Source organism: Elephas maximus, chromosome 3, assembly GCF_024166365.1.
Source record: "Elephas maximus indicus isolate mEleMax1 chromosome 3, mEleMax1 primary haplotype, whole genome shotgun sequence".
NCBI lineage: Eukaryota > Metazoa > Chordata > Mammalia > Proboscidea > Elephantidae > Elephas > Elephas maximus.
The window spans coordinates 130,557,182-130,573,390 of NC_064821.1; the positions used below are offsets into that span (position 1 = coordinate 130,557,182).

At 34.9% G+C, this 16,209-nt stretch overlaps 1 protein-coding gene across 16 annotated transcripts in view; it reads left to right on the forward strand.

Moving 5' to 3' along the window:
• The window catches only part of ADGRL2 (adhesion G protein-coupled receptor L2), a 208,049-nt gene extending 192,671 nt beyond the window's left edge, over positions 1-15,378 (forward strand). For 8 of the 16 annotated variants that reach the window (XM_049879604.1, XM_049879603.1, XM_049879605.1 and 5 more), the window contains exons 17-22: positions 1,975-2,066; positions 3,902-4,070; positions 6,437-6,565; positions 7,349-7,445; positions 9,163-9,291; positions 12,724-15,378. In XM_049879604.1, the coding sequence (XP_049735561.1) occupies positions 1,975-2,066; positions 3,902-4,070; positions 6,437-6,565; positions 7,349-7,445; positions 9,163-9,291; positions 12,724-13,478 (1,371 nt within the window). In that variant the 3' untranslated portion in view covers positions 13,479-15,378. Of the gene's footprint in view, positions 1-1,974; positions 2,067-3,901; positions 4,071-6,436; positions 6,566-7,348; positions 7,446-9,162; positions 9,292-9,531; positions 9,614-12,723 lie in introns of those variants that run through there. The other 8 variants (XM_049879610.1, XM_049879613.1, XM_049879611.1 and 5 more) reach the window with 6 other exon arrangements.
• Positions 15,379-16,209: the final 831 nt, after the last annotated feature.

A 16,209-nucleotide genomic window follows, 5' to 3' on the forward strand; every position in this document is an offset into this window, starting at 1 on the left:
TGGAAAATGTTTTAGTTCTTAAATAATATAATTTTTACCCACTTTTCTTCATGGAAGAGATTTGTTCTGATGTGTTCACCCCCAAGACTTGTTTTCTTTTCCTTTTTTTGTACTTTAGATGAAGGTTTACAGAACAAACTGGTTTCTCATTAAAAAGTCAGTACACATATTATTTTATGACATTGGTTACCAACCCCACGACATATCAACACTCTCCCTTCTCAACCTTGGGTTCCCTATTACCAGCATTTCTATCCCTTCCTGCCTTACAGTCCTTGCCCCTGGGTTGGTGTGCCCCTTTGGTTTCATTTTGTTTTATGGGCCTGTCTAATCTTTGGCTGAGGGGTGAATCTCGGGAGTGACTTCATTACTGAGCTGAAAGGGTGTCCGGGGGCCGTACTCTTGAGGTTTCTCCAGTCTCTGTCAGGCCAGCAAGTCTGGTCTTTTTTTGTGAGTTAGAATTTTGTTCTACATTTTTCACCAACTCTGTCCAGGAACCCTCTATTGTGATCCCTGTCAGAGCAGCCCAAGACTCATTTTCTATTCACAGCATGATACTCTATATATCCACATTTTCCCTGTCTAATTTCCTTGTAATTTTATACATCGTAGCGGAGAATTAATTTTTTTTTCTTTCTGAAATATACTACTAGAATTATGTTGTTCTTGAGGGAATTAGGGGACAATTATATTTATTGCTCAGAAAGTAATGAACACCAAATTACGGTCTTTATACGCTTTGGGAAATTGTTAAAAAAAATCTAGGTCCAGAAGTTTGGAACAAAAGTTTCTCATTAGGACCATTCAAAAAAAGGGGGGGGGGGGAGAAGTTTAATTGATTTTAACTCTAAATTTATAAAGCAGGTTATGAGGACCTAATCTTCAACAAAATGGCAGTCATTCTTAAGAGTTTTAGTCATTTTTTTCTATTTACAAAGGTTTTTGAAACTGCCCCTCCTTGGTCCAACATTCTGTCAGGTGTCTGTAGAAAATGCAAACTATAAACCTTTGTCTTTCCTCACTCAGAGTACAACTTCTTTCTTCTGAGTTCACTCTTGTTGAACGCTTGGAATCCCAAACCTTCTTCCTGTGTCAGGTTCCACCTTCCCGAGTTTATTTTGTTTGGGCCTAGTCTTTGCACAGCTGAATGTTTTGAAGAACTCAAAAGCAGTCTTTCTTCAGAATTTATCTACTTTCATACAATATAGAGACATAAGGAAAAGAGAACTGATGGCTTTTAACAGGATATTGTTAAATATCATACTTTTCTTTTCAATTCCCTGCTTTATATAACTATTGAATATTTTTCATTTATTTGTTTTGATCCTCACAGTGACCTTATAGACTGTACAAATCTTACTATTCTCATTTAATTAGGAGATGATCAAAACTGAGAGCTATATTCTCAACCAAGTTTTATGATCCCTAATCTAGGGACTCTTCCGTTACAAGTTACTGAATGTAAATGCCCCTTCTGAAGGATTCACCGCAATGTTTCCATCACATGGCTCTTCGGCCTTGGAGTGCCTCCTAGCTAAAGAAACTAGTTTAGGTTTACTAATTTATTTAATCATTACCACATCATACTGACTTAATGAGGCTGCAGTTTCATGTCAAATGATCTATTAAAGAATGGATCATACATAGCCAGGGTATATTTTATATAGATTTGACTGGTGGCACAGTGGCTAAGAGCTTGGCTCCTAACCAAAAGGTCGGCAGTTCGAATCCACCAGTTGCTCCTTAAAAACTGTATAGGGCAGTTCTACTCTGTCCTACGGGGCCGCTGTCAGCTGGAATCGGATTTTTTTGTTTTTTGACTTAATCATTACTTAAACTAAAATTGAATCAGTGTCTGCAATATATACATTCTATTGATATCTAACAGCATTAAGTCATAAAATATATTTGTAAAACCTTATTTATTGTTTACTGTTTGTTCAAAGCAATCTAATTCTTTATTTGTTATAACAGCTTAATATTATCTTCCTGGTGATCACATTGTGCAAAATGGTGAAACACTCAAACACTTTGAAACCAGATTCTAGCAGGTTGGAAAACATTAAGTAAGTGCTTTGTATTTTAATTTTAGTACTTGACAAACTGAGTAAAAGATATTCTCCACAGGGAACACAGGAATACCTCCTGTCAACTGTAGAAATTACCCAAAATGAAATTTTACTGATCAAGGTTGAGTTGCACTTTTACCATGTCACAGATATTGGTGAAAAATTAGATATTAATTTCTGTCTTGATCCAGAGCCAAGAAATTGTTTCAGTGGCTCTATGGAAATTCCATATCACTGTAGCAATTTCATTTGAATTTAAAATGCAGTTCAAAATGATGTTCCTGTTTGCATGGCTGATACGATTATATTAAGTTTGTTAAATGACTTCTCAATTTAAGGACTCTGAGCAGCTCCTACTCCTAATCCTGTTCTCTTAAGAGAATTTATTCTGTTACTGTTGTTAACTTGAAGATTATCTGTTGTTTTCACACTAATTAAACAAATGTTTACTTTATCTCAATCCTGAATAAAAACCCACAGTATCTTATCAATGGAATAAATGCTATCTAGTTAACAAAAAAATTGGTAGCTGTTGCTTCATTAACTCATCTTAGGGAAGCATTTTAGTGTTATTTTTAAATGAAGCTTTTAATTTAAAATTTGAGGTGGCATTATTTAAATTGGTTATAGTGGGATTATTAAAAAAATATTTTTAATGTAAAAAAATGGCAGATTTATAGTAAGAGTAGAGTTTTTAACAAATTGGATAGGTTTAGTGCCAGCTTCATTGCATGTTGCATGGTAAGAGAGAGAGCTAATCTTTAGCATCTCTCTCTTTTCTTCCTTTTCCTCTTTCTGTCTTCTCATCTATGCCAGTAATTACCGTGTTTGTGATGGCTACTATAATACGGACTTACCTGGGTAAGGTAGAACCCTACATTAACAAATTTATGGCATGATTTCTATTTTTTACAACCCGTCAATATCATGAATTGCCCTTAATTTTTACAATTATTTTGGAATATCTGATTTGCTATAGTATTTTTAAACTATAATATGCCTTTATTTTTTTAATTGCTTGCCTCTGCATTTTGACTTTCTTAATTTTGACTAATTTATAAAATATATAAATGCTTTCTATTACTTTCTATTTTGATTCTGTCTAATAATTTTGTTTCTCTTTTCTGCTTATAATGCTTTCTAGCTATGAAGATAATAAGCCATTTCTCAAGTAAGATCATTAGCTAGACATGGAATGCACGGACTTTAAATCCTTCTCATTCCCTCCTATTTTCTACAGTTCTTTTCTCCTTAAGCTATTCATGATGAAATCTCTCCAAAGTTATTTTGTTTTGAGGTTGTTCTCATGGTTTTGTCCCATTTCAGCTAGGCTTCTTCTCGCTTTAGTTATAAACTGTAGGCTCACGTAAGATTAGTTCACTAGAATCTGAAGTGTAGGTGCCAAGTGATTATCTGCCATTTAATCTTTCCGTATATGTCACATTATTCAGTGTCCTATGAGTACACCACAGGCATAAAAATATAGGCGTAAACTAACTAAGGACTCCTTAATTCATTTTACCAAAATGCACATAAAAGAGAATAAAGTCATTGAGGGTCGTTTTACACCTTGGATGTTAATATAGGTTTAATACCTTGTTTATTCTGGAGTTAAAAAAGGTCATACCTGCTGTTGCTGTTTTCACTGGCGTCTGCAGGACTAAATGCTATTGTTCTTTCTTTAATCATTGAAAGGTTAAAGCCAAAATGCTATTGAATTTGAATGTGAACATAGAGAAAGTCATCTGCTACTACTGAACTGTTCATATGAAATGTGATAATGTATTTTGCCCTCGTTGAACCTGTGAATAAAATTCACTTTATTTTTTCAGGTCTTGGGTGCTTGGTGCTTTTGCTCTTCTGTGTCTTCTTGGCTTGACCTGGTCATTTGGGTTGCTTTTTATTAATGAGGAGACTATCGTGATGGCTTATCTCTTCACCATCTTCAACGCCTTCCAGGGAGTGTTCATTTTCATATTTCACTGTGCTCTCCAAAAGAAAGTAAGTGAGCGAAAAACACCTCTGTGCTCTGCTGGCTTGTTCTTCGATTTGAAAATAAATAGATACAATAGAAAAGATCGAAGTGTAGCTGGGCATACTATTAAATAGCATCATTTTTAATCATAAATTAGTCTTAAATACCTGTCTGGAAATTTAGACAGAATATTCAAAATTGAAATTTGACGGTGAAAAACTTCAATCTGTAGCAAGAAGATGTAAAGTCTAAGTTTAAAATGTCTGTGCCTTTCACCAGGTATCATCCTTTCCCTGTCTGCGTACGTAATGTAGTGTTTTTTATTCTGTTATTACTAGTTGGTCACTAAATTGAACAGAGAAGTACAATTGTGAAAGTGAAAACGATTATGTTTTCAGTACTGACAAGATGATAGTGTTGTTACTTCCATCAGTTTGGGGTAAGCTATAATTCTGAGATAATGACAGTGGAATGTGCAATACTGACAGATAACGCAGATTCACAGCAACATGGGCATTAGGCAAAACCAACACTGGAGAGTATTATTTGGATAAAATACCATTTTGATTGCCATTGTCTTGGTTTATGTCATTTCAGAGCAGTTAATAGCCATTAAATGCACAGAAATGTTTTGTGAGGTATCATGTTTTATTAAGTAACAATGTACTTTAACTTTCTAAACATTGTACAGGGATAACCTTAATACTTACTTAGTTTTTATGTATTTCCTACATAAATGAGCGTTTTGTGTACGTACATATGATCACATATCTATATGTTTTGTGCTGTTTTTTTGCCAGAGGTCTTTGACATAAAGCATAGACTCAGACAGTGTGTATTACTTGAACAAAGAGATTTTATTATGCCTTTTAATTTAGCAGTTATGTTTTAAAAGCATTCTGTTGCACTTCTTTTGAATATGTTTTACATAGTCTTGGGTACATTCTATTGGTCGCTGCCAGGATGTATGTTAAGAATATGATATAAAATGATTAACTTAACATTGTGGTTCTTACTGCTTGAGTGAGCATATTTAGGCAAAGAAATGCTTTGAAAACTCAACCCAATTGTTATTTGTTCCAATAGGTGTAATTAAGTAAAGCTAAGAGGATGGAAATGCAAGTGCACTTAGATTTAAAAAGTCATGTAGTCACTTTCTCTAATTTTGCAGGGAATAGGTGTCAAAGTCATGGATTTTATAAGCAGATAGTGAGCATAGAGTTGAAGGGGGAACAAAGCCTTTGAGGTTTTTATTATTATTATTTTTTAATATTGTCTTATGCAACTTCTCTTTTCTTGACTATCATGTAATTTCAAAATCTGGCTCCAAGTCACAATAAAACATGTTTATAAGCCAATATACCTGCATACAAGCCAGACCTGTCCCCCTGCAATCCTATACCGCCATTCTAGGTGTGCCTGCCTTATTTAGCAGCTGTTTGGACTTCTGTTTTTTAAGTGTCATTGAAACTTTCTTTTAGGCCTATCAACTATTCATATATCCAGGCTTCAGGGGAAAAGGGAAATTACATGGGTAACTCATTAATGTGAATGGAAATTACATAAATAGTTCCCTTGTGTGCTAATGAAGTGAATAGACATCTTAGATTCTCTACACTAAATGGTAAAGCTAGATACATCAGAAAATGAAGAAAACATTTCATCCTCATTAATGGCAAATGTATCCAAGTAATTTTTTTCTTTATTCTTGTGCCAAAGAAGTCTTGTCATTATAAAGAGGTTACCCGCAAAATTATGCAATCCCGTAAAAGAGGTTTATGTATTGGCCTACCTAAGAGGACATGAAACATTTAAAATGTAAATGACTGAATTACAGAGTGGTTAAAAGTAATTAAGCAAGGGAAGTAACTAAAATTTTTGCCCTCTTAACGTGGAATTAAAAAAAAAAAATGAGGCTACTAAGTATATAGGTAGAATAAAGCTTTAAAAGAAAATTACCATTGTATAAATTAATAAGTAATGTTTGCATAATGATAACAGGGCATAAACCATTTCTACATGTTATATCACATTTTAAAGAGACTAGTAACCAATCTAATAACCCACCGCCATCGAGTCGATTCCGACTCATAGCGCCCCTATAGGACAGAGTAGAGCTGCCCCATAGAGTTTCCAAGGAGCGCCTGGCGGATTTGAACTGCTAACTACGCCACCAAGGTTTCCAGCCAATCTAATGGACAAAGATATATTTCTAATTATTATTTAGTAGTTTCAGTTGAATCTGATTTTGCAAGTTCTATTTATTTTCTCCATGAGTAAGTCTTAATGGAACCTCCATTCTTTTTGGTTGTCTCCACTGCTCATTTAATTGAAGAGAGAGCACACAGAAATGTTTATATTAATCCCTTGATCTCGTGGTTATTCAATGCAGGTACGAAAAGAGTATGGGAAGTGCTTCAGACACTCATATTGCTGTGGCGGCCTCCCAACCGAGAGCCCCCACAGCTCAGTGAAGGCATCTACCACCAGGACCAGTGCTCGGTACTCCTCTGGCACACAGGTAATGGAGAGTTTGACAGCACCTGTAATTAGCCTTATTTATAGAAAGTCTATGGAGACATGTTCTCTTCCGATGCACTAATTGTCTTCTCATTTTAATGATTTAAGTGGCTAATTCTTGTTTTTTTAGTATTTTGGTTTCGATTTCTTTTAAAATATTTCTCCAAGGTGTTTCTTTAGGTGCAAACATCCTTTTTTGAGGGGAGTTCCTTAAGGACTATATCATAATTGTTTTTGTTATCCTAAGCTCATGTAGAACAGTGCCTAGTTCATAGTAGGCACTCAGAATAAACGTTTGCATACGCATCTCCACCTTTAAAAAACAAAACAAAACATGTTTTTAATAGTGGAAGATTAAATGTCCCTTAGTAGAGAAGCAACAGGGCAGAATAGACTTCCATAGTTTTAGGCAGAGCTTCAAACGTCTTTGTTCCAGTCTAAGCCCCTACTGAAAATTTGCATTTCCAACAAGTTCCCTACTGAGAATTTGTGACTCCACCCCAGCCAGATATACTGAACCAGAATCTGTATTTTAACAAGATCCCCAGGTGATTCTTACGTATAACTTCCTGGGACCTTGTTAGAAATACAGATTCTCAGCAGGGGTTCAAACCAGAACAAATCCGTTCAAAGCCCTAGTTTTAGGCCAAAAACAACACACATTTTTTAAAAGGCCAACAGATAAGCAGACACTGGTTGTTTAGTGTAAATCTTTTGCGTCTTTATTAAGTTAAGGTTGGGGAAACTAACATAACATACCTGTCTTGCTATTTTATATCAATAGAGTCGTATAAGAAGGATGTGGAATGACACTGTGAGAAAACAGTCTGAATCTTCTTTTATCTCAGGTGACATCAATAGTACTTCGACACTTAATCAAGGTCAGTTACTAGGAAAATTTGAGTTTACAAATATAAATTTTGTACTTTTGCCAATTTATAACAATTCCAGAGAAAATGCACAAATGGGTTTATATCACAAGCTCTTAAATCTGTTGAGCCAACTTTTACTATCGTTAAGTACATATAAATTCTTTCTATTCAGTAATGTAATGCAAAAATAAACTTTTAAATTCTACATTTACATGGAAAGACTGGATAAAAGTAATTACTGAGAACATAATTTCCAACAGGTTAAGATGCTTTCCTAGAGAGTGCAAATTTATCCTTTCTAACCAAAAGACATTTATAAAAGGTTTCTTCTTAAAATACTAATATAATTAGCATAATAACTATCCACATTAAATAGTGTTTTTTGCAGTTAAAATTCTTGTTTATAAAGTTCTTTTACATTTTTTTCCCAAAAAGTGAAACATAAATGTTACCCAAAAAGTCACGGTAAATCGTTATAAATAAAATTAAAATAGATGAGGGTATATAAAATAACTTTTCCTATTTGAATGACTAGTTTTGGGTATGTCTACAATTGCAACTTTAAATTTATGGCCTAAATTAATACAATTCTTACTTACAATAAACTGGGAAGTAAAATAATTTGGCAAGACAAGGGTACACACACACAAACAAATGGAATCCTGAATAAAAGCTTAGTAAATGTCAATTTGATATGAAAACATTTTTATTATCTATCACCCTGGAAAGGTGATTTATCCAGGTAATTTCTGTTTGATGTCATGACTTAAAATATGATATGTAAATTATGTTTTATCACAATGAAATATTAAAGCATTGCTTTTAATTATTGACATTCTTCTGATAAGATTTTGGTTTAAAATAAAAAAGGAGTATTCAACCAACCTGAATTTTAAAACATTTTCAGTCAAATTATATTAGCTATGCAAGCGATACATTTGATAAGTATTGAAAGGTTTGTAATTTGTCCCTTAGAATGAGTGAAACGTGTTTATTCCATTGCTGTAATGTTTTATCCAATTCTGTTAAGATGACTATCAAAAAAGTAAACGAATTATTCAGTGATTCATTTTTGAAACCTGGCAAGTCAGATTATGGAATGAACTTTCTTGTTCTGTAGAATTTGTGAATGATCTAGTAATTCATTACACACAGTACTCTCTCTCCCCCTTGGCATGTGTGCTTGTGCGTATATACTAAGAGAAGCTTTTTGCAGTATGTCGTAATTTTTACCTGTTTGTGAAAGTTGTTTTTTCCTCCTGCTTGTGTCATAGTTGGTATTAACACAGATGTTTTCTTGAGGGATAATCCCACACCTGTAAATTCAGAAAGTTTGAGATTCCCGCTTCTGGGCCTCAGTGGTTAAGTTTTTAATAATAAGCAGTAACATCATGAAACATAATGTTGATCTCTGTGCATTTAATTGCCATTTTTGTTTAACAGTGATTTTGTATAAATTAGTAAATGTCATCCTCAGCAGGTGTTTACTTGGGGGACTTAGAAAGCACCTGTGAATTACTGAAATGTAACTTCCCTCTCCCCTTTCTCCTCCAAATTAGTAGTTCAAATACAGTCAGAAAATTTCAGCAGAGTTTCCTTTGCCAACTTGTCTGCTACCCTTCGTGAATAACAGAACAACAAAAAACAAACAAACAAAAAACTCTAGTGCAACTGTAACACTAAAATAAGAGAACTGATGTTATTTTTTTCTGTTTCTTTGCTTTAGGAATGACTGGCAATTACCTACTAACAAACCCTCTTCTTCGACCCCACGGCACTAACAACCCCTATAACACATTGCTCGCTGAAACAGTTGTATGTAATGCCCCTTCAGCTCCTGTATTTAACTCACCAGGTGTGCTTATACTTACGAATAAAACTACCTATCTTTGCTGCTAAACAGAGCTTTGATCTTTTCCCCATTTCTAAGATAAAGACAAGTCGTTATAACTTTGTTGTTACATTCTGAATTGCTCAATTAAAAAAATTTTAAAAATGTGATACTGCCCATGCCAGGCTTCTAAAACTGCACTATATTATAGTAAAACCTCAGTCATGATAGTAATTCCAATAATTATCCATGTCTTTAACACAGGTGGCATAAATCTTAATATATTATTACAGGACTGACTTCACATGGTCTGAGAGCCCATCTTCAAGATTTATATCATTTAGAGGTATCCTATCTATATCATATACTGTTCAGTTGACTCTAAAGCTTGCTGACAAAATTAGCTTCTGGCGTGAATTAGCTAATGAAGATAATTGGGAGGCCCAGGTGTAGAAGATACCTTCAGCATTATCAATATGACCAAGCTATAGTATAGTGCAGCTTTATGGTAGTTTTCCTTTTTTCTTAAGAAAACTTGGAGAATTATATTAGCCAGTTTATACCTATAGTTTTTTTGGGGGGATGAGTGGGTTGTCACTAACCCATCCTGTATTGCTATGTTTTGTAATAGCTAATTAAAAAAAAAAAAAGCATATATATTTAATATTAACAGAAATGTCAAGATTTTTTGGTCAAAGCTGTTACATAATTACTGATAGCATACAATCTTTATTTGTGATTAATATCTTTGCTACTAAATTAAACCCAGAACTTTGTTTCCTTTTCTTTTTTCTTAAAATTCTTTTTTAACGTAACTGCAGCTTCTCTTTTCATTCTCTTGTTTTCTTACTTTCCTTATGCTTTCCTCTAGCAACCTACAGAGAGACAAGTATGGGAGTAAAACTTAACTTTGCCTATCAAATGTAAATTTTTTCAGCATGATTTTTAACGGGCACAATTAAAACATAACTAGCAGTCATGAAGTAGACTCAGCGGGCAAGTGGTTCACAATTTGCAACTAAAATGTAACCAGATTCAAAACAGTATATCTGTACTGTCCTGTCAGTAATAAAAGTCTGTAGCAAATGCTGTCCATACTTAAGTATACGCAATGCTGAAATAATTTGCTCTTTAAAGCCTGAAGTGCTGTCAACCAAAATGCTTAATAATTGATCATTTCTGCGTTCCCACAGTAATCTTGCTACAGGCTGTGGAAAGTCTTCAAGTGAATTACCTGAACTTGAGCAGAAAAAAGTTGTCTCTTCAAAACCAGTCAAAGATGGGCTTAAATCTGCAGTATATCATAGAAAACACCTGAATTACCCAGTATATACTTTTATTTTTATTAAGCAATGATAGACAGAAAAGGAAAATGTTTCACAAGATTGAATCTCTGCAGAGGAAACAAATGCTAGCATGTAATCCGTACGTCACCTACTGAAAATGCCACTATTTTGTAGTGGTAGATCTTACAAAGATTGGGACCCATTTGTGAATTAAGCTGGAGAATTGTCTAAGAATTCTAAAGAAAACCTTACAAATAACTCTTAGCAACTTTATTTTGTTACACATGGAACATGATACAAATTGTACTGTCAGTTATTCAGTTTTAGAATTATTCTGTTGTATGCAAAAAAAATTTTTTTTTATGCAGGGTCGCTATGAGTCGTAACTGACTCAGCGGTCCCTAACAACAACAACAACGACCCAAGTTTTGGGTCAGAGTTTTTAAAAATAACAAGAGTCACTAACAGTTTCTCATCTCCTGGTAATGATAATGACATCAGACATTTATTACTCATGAAGTTTGTGCCAGACAATGCAGAGATAGTTTTTGTCCTGAAAGAAATTGCGTTTTCTAGGATAATCTGCAGCTTTAAGAGTGGAGCGAGCGCTAAAAAGAGAAATTTACTGTTTTTTCCTAAACTCCTCCAAGCCTTGCATACAATGCAGCAGCCTCACAGTGGTCAGTTTCATTTCAGTAACATCATTTCATTCTTTTTTTTTCCAGACCTATCTGTAGACAAAGTGATTTTTTTTTTTTTCCTCTAGGATTTTGAGAAAGAATAACCTAACTTTCCATGGTGCAGACCATTTAATTTTCTCTCAAACTTCTTTTTTCCATTTGCCTGAGAAGCACTGTGATGTCTTAGTTTACATGTTTATGTGTCTGTAGAAAATACAACTCTGACCAATAGAGCATGTTACCATATTTTTTTCCTCCTGAGCCGCTTTTCATGACTTCAGCAGACTTATTCAATCTTTCATTCCTTTAGAAATGAAAAATAAACTAGCCAAGGCTGACACTCTTCTCCCATTCCATAGTTAATATTTATTCTTGGTTTAATTTCTGTGAGCCATACTTAAGAAATTTCTAACATTTCTGCGTCTGACCTCCATGCCCATGGTGTCTATGGGCCAACCTTGTACAATAGACTCTGCTGATTCATTCGGTGCTGTCACTGTGACTGATGCAGACTGCAGGGCTGCAGGCAAACTCTGACCATTAGAAGCCTGGGGCCATTGTTATTTAGAGAGATCATTAGTACCAAAAAAGCAAAACAAGAAAAAACATTAAACAAAAAAATGAAAGGCTGCTATTGCTGGTAATCTAATTTGTTGAACCCTTGCTCTGACTAAGTTGCTGAGAAGCTTAGAAATTCTTCATCATGTTACAATAAATCATTTTACTTTCTTTTATATATCAGCTACTCTTAGGCCAGATAGCCTGAGCAGACAGACATGATGTGAGTTGTCCAAAGTGAGTCATTCCACCTGCTGTTATCATGTGGTTGGATGGTGCTTGTGGGCCCCTGGTCCAGTTAGTATGAGAGATGGCTGTCTTTGTTTAACACAAATTCTTTGTATCTGTCCATTTTTTTTCATTCTTTTTTTTTTTTTTTAAGTTCATCTCCAGAAAAAGGAAATGTTAGAATGTCGTTTAAAAAGTTGCTTGCCAGTTATGTGGGTTTATGTTGTACATTTGCCTTCAGTTTTTGTATGTGACTTATTCCTTTTTAATTTAGTGTTGTTTAGGACAAATTCTGTTAATTTTATTTTTATAAACCATAGTCTCGTACTTTAAAATGTAAATGTCACTAATGGATTGCTTTGCATTAACTATGCAAGGGCATGGAGTGAAGTCATCTTTGTTGTGTCAGACATTTGACCAGAAATGAATTGCTAACTACTGCCTCCCTGAAATTGCTAAAGTAATACTCTGTATGCCATCTTCCCTCCCTGGAAAACAGCATTACTCTGTAACACTTTTTCTGTTGTCTAAGGGGCTACAACTGTGTACAGTTGGGAATGCTGGAAAGCCTGGCACTTCTCAAGTGTTAGCTTTCAAACACAACTTTGTCCTGAACGACATTAAAAAGTCTTGTACAAAAGCATATAAAGATGCTCTAGAAAGGCACAGAGGCAGTAACAAAAACTCCCCCTTTTCTGTTGCAGGACATTCACTGAACAATGCCAGGGATACAAGTGCCATGGATACTCTACCGCTAAATGGTAATTTTAACAACAGCTACTCACTGCGGAAGGGAGACTATAATGACAGCGTGCAAGTCGTGGACTGTGGACTAAGTCTGAATGATACTGCTTTTGAGAAAATGATCATTTCGGAATTAGTGCACAACAACCTGCGGGGCGGCAGCAAGACTCACAACCTCGAGCTCACACTACCGGTCAAACCTATGATTGGAGGGAGCAGCAGTGAAGATGATGCTATCGTGGCAGATGCTTCATCTTTAATGCACGGAGACAACCCAGGGCTGGAGCTCCATCAGAAAGAACTCGAGGCACCGCTCATTCCTCAACGGACTCACTCCCTTCTGTACCAGCCCCAGAAGAAAGTGAAGCCTGAGGGAACTGACAGCTATGTCTCCCAGCTGACAGCCGAGGCCGAGGACCACCTCCAGTCCCCCAACAGAGACTCTCTTTATACAAGCATGCCCAATCTTAGAGACTCTCCCTACCAGGAGAGCAGCCCTGATGTGGAAGAAGACCTGTCTCCCTCCAGGAGGAGTGAGAATGAGGACATTTACTATAAAAGCATGCCAAATCTTGGAGCTGGCCATCAGCTTCAGGTATGCTACCAGATCAGCAGAGGCAATAGTGATGGCTATATAATCCCCATTAACAAAGAAGGGTGTATTCCGGAAGGAGATGTTAGGGAAGGACAAATGCAGCTGGTCACAAGTCTTTAATAGTGCAGCTAAGGAATTCAGGGCCACATGCAAGTATTAAGAAGTAAATAAAGACTCCAACGGCCCCACGCAACTCCCTCAAACTCTGCTTGAAGAGACGGCTCTGTTGACCTGTGGTTCTCCAGTGTAAAAAAAGAAAAGATGACTGAACCTTGCAGTTCTGTGAATTTTTATAAAACATATAAAAACTTTATATATACACAGAGTATACTAAAATGAATTATTTGTTACAAAGAAAAGAAATGCCAACCAGGTATTTTAAGATTCTGCTGCTGTTTAGAGAAATTGTGAAACAAGCAAAAGAAAACTTGCCAGCCATGTTACTGCAGCAGTTTGTGAACTAAATTTGTAAATATGGCTGCACCATGTTTGTAGGCCTGCATTGTATTATATACAAGACGTAGGCTTTAAAATCCTGTGGGACAAATTTACTGTACCTTACTGTTCCTGACAAGACTTGGAAAAGCAGGAGAGATATTCTGCATCAGTTTGCAGTTCACTGCAAATCTTTTCCATTAGGGCAAAGATTGAAAACATGTTTAACCACTAGCAATCAAGCCACAGGCCTTATTTCATATGTTTCCTCAACTGTACAATGAACTATTCTCATGAAAAATGGCTAAAGAAATTATATTTTGTTCTATTGCTAGGGTAAAATAAATACATTTGTGTCCAACGGAAATATAATTGTCATTAAAATAATTTTAAGGAGTTTGAAGAAAATATTGTGAAAAGCTCTTGGTTGCACATATGTTATGAAATGTTTTTCTTACACTTTGTCATGGTAAGTTCTACCCATTTTCACTTATTTTCCACTGTATGCAGTGTTCTGCTTTGACAAATTAGTCTTTCTTCTTACATTTAAATTTCTTATTGCCAAAAGAACGTGTTTTATGGGGAGAAAACTCTTGGAAGCCAGTTACGCCATGCCTTGCACAAATGTGGTGAAATCTAGAAAAGATTGTGTGTCACTCCTCCGTTTATTCTTGAACAGAGAGGGCAAAGAGGGCACTGGGCACTTCTCACAAACTTTCTAGTGAGCAAAAGGTGCCTATTCTTTTTTAAAAAATAAAATAAAACAAATATTACTCTTCCATATTCCTTCTGCCTATATTTAGTAATTAATTTATTTTATGATAAAGTTCTAATGAAATGTAAATTGTTTCAGCAAAATTCTGCTTTTCTTTTCATCCCTTTGTGTAAACCTGTTAATAATGAGCCCATCACTAATATCCAGTGTAAAGTTTAACACGGTTTGACAGTAAATAAATGTGAATTTTTTGGAAGTAGTTAACATGTGCACTTTTATGTATGATACACAATGGCTTTAACACACTGGTCCTTTTCCACCCACACCCTAGGTTTAGGTACCTTCCCACTATAACCCATGGATTTGTGAAAGGATACAGCTAAGTTGCCTGGTTGCTCTATGTGCTAAAGGTCATATGATATTTTTGTATCATAATTGCCTATTACACCTGCATAAACTCTGGCTGTTTCAATAGGAAAATATACGGAAAGTGCTTTTGTTAGTTGCATTGTACCAGAACTCAAAAAATAAAAGACGGGTTGGAAATTCTACAAATTTGAGCATCATAAAAAATTGATTTTTCAGCAGTGTAGGTGAGAATTTCCTAAAACATCCTTCTACAGTTAGAGGATTAGAAGTATCCCCATAAAAGAAGTGCAAATGACAGTATTTGTTATCATGGGAGGTTTTTACTCTAAGTTCGAAAATCGTATAATTGAATCTCAATGAATAGATTTTTCCTGACTACACCATAAGCATTTATACCAAATTCTTACAAAGCTTATTGATTCTTTCAAGTGCTTCCACGAAGTTAGAAATCACTTGATTTTACCTGGACACACACTTAGTCATGCCTGTTGAGCTTAAAGACAGTAATAAAAAAAAAAAAAAAAAAAACTTTAAGGTTTGCTTTCATATACCTACATGTGGATGTAGTAAGGTAGACATTAAATAATGAAATATTTTAAATATTTAATATTAAGGTAAAAAAAGAGGGGTATAAAACCCGACAAGTTGGAGATTGGTTGTAAGAAATTAATGTCCAAACAGATTTAATTGAATTTTCTTTTGCTAAAGTTCTTCAGGAATTTACAAAATTATACTTGATAGAAGGGAGTAGCACATAGACAAATATTTTAATTTTCTATTTTGCTTTACGTTTTCCTTTCAGAGCCTAAAACTGTGCAGTGTTACGTGATGTATACTTCCCAGTATTCAAGATGACTAGAGTCAGGCTGGTTCTATAATGAAGTTATTGAAAAAACAGCACTGATTATTCAGTTGGTGCTATTTCTTTCTCTTGAGACAGTTCTCAAATGAAACTCTTGTATGACGTGAACAATACATAGTTCCTAAATGGTTAATGTCATTTTCTTTAAAAAACCTTTTTTATTAAGACTCTGTTGTGGTTTATACCTCTTGTTATGTTCATATAACTGGCATTTTTAATCATTTATGTGGAAGAGAACTCATACAAATCCATAAAATACTTAAATATGTTGCCACCTTCAACTCATTAACGTTTGAGTGTACTTACATATAATATTTTTATCAGGAAAAAAAAAATTATTTGACAGATCTCTACCACTGTTTTCTCCTCAAAAAGAAAAGAATCATGTGTAAACTCATTGCCAAATTTCAAAATAAAACTTCACGTGCACTTGTTTTAGGAGTGCATTCAGGATGCTTTATGTATTTATT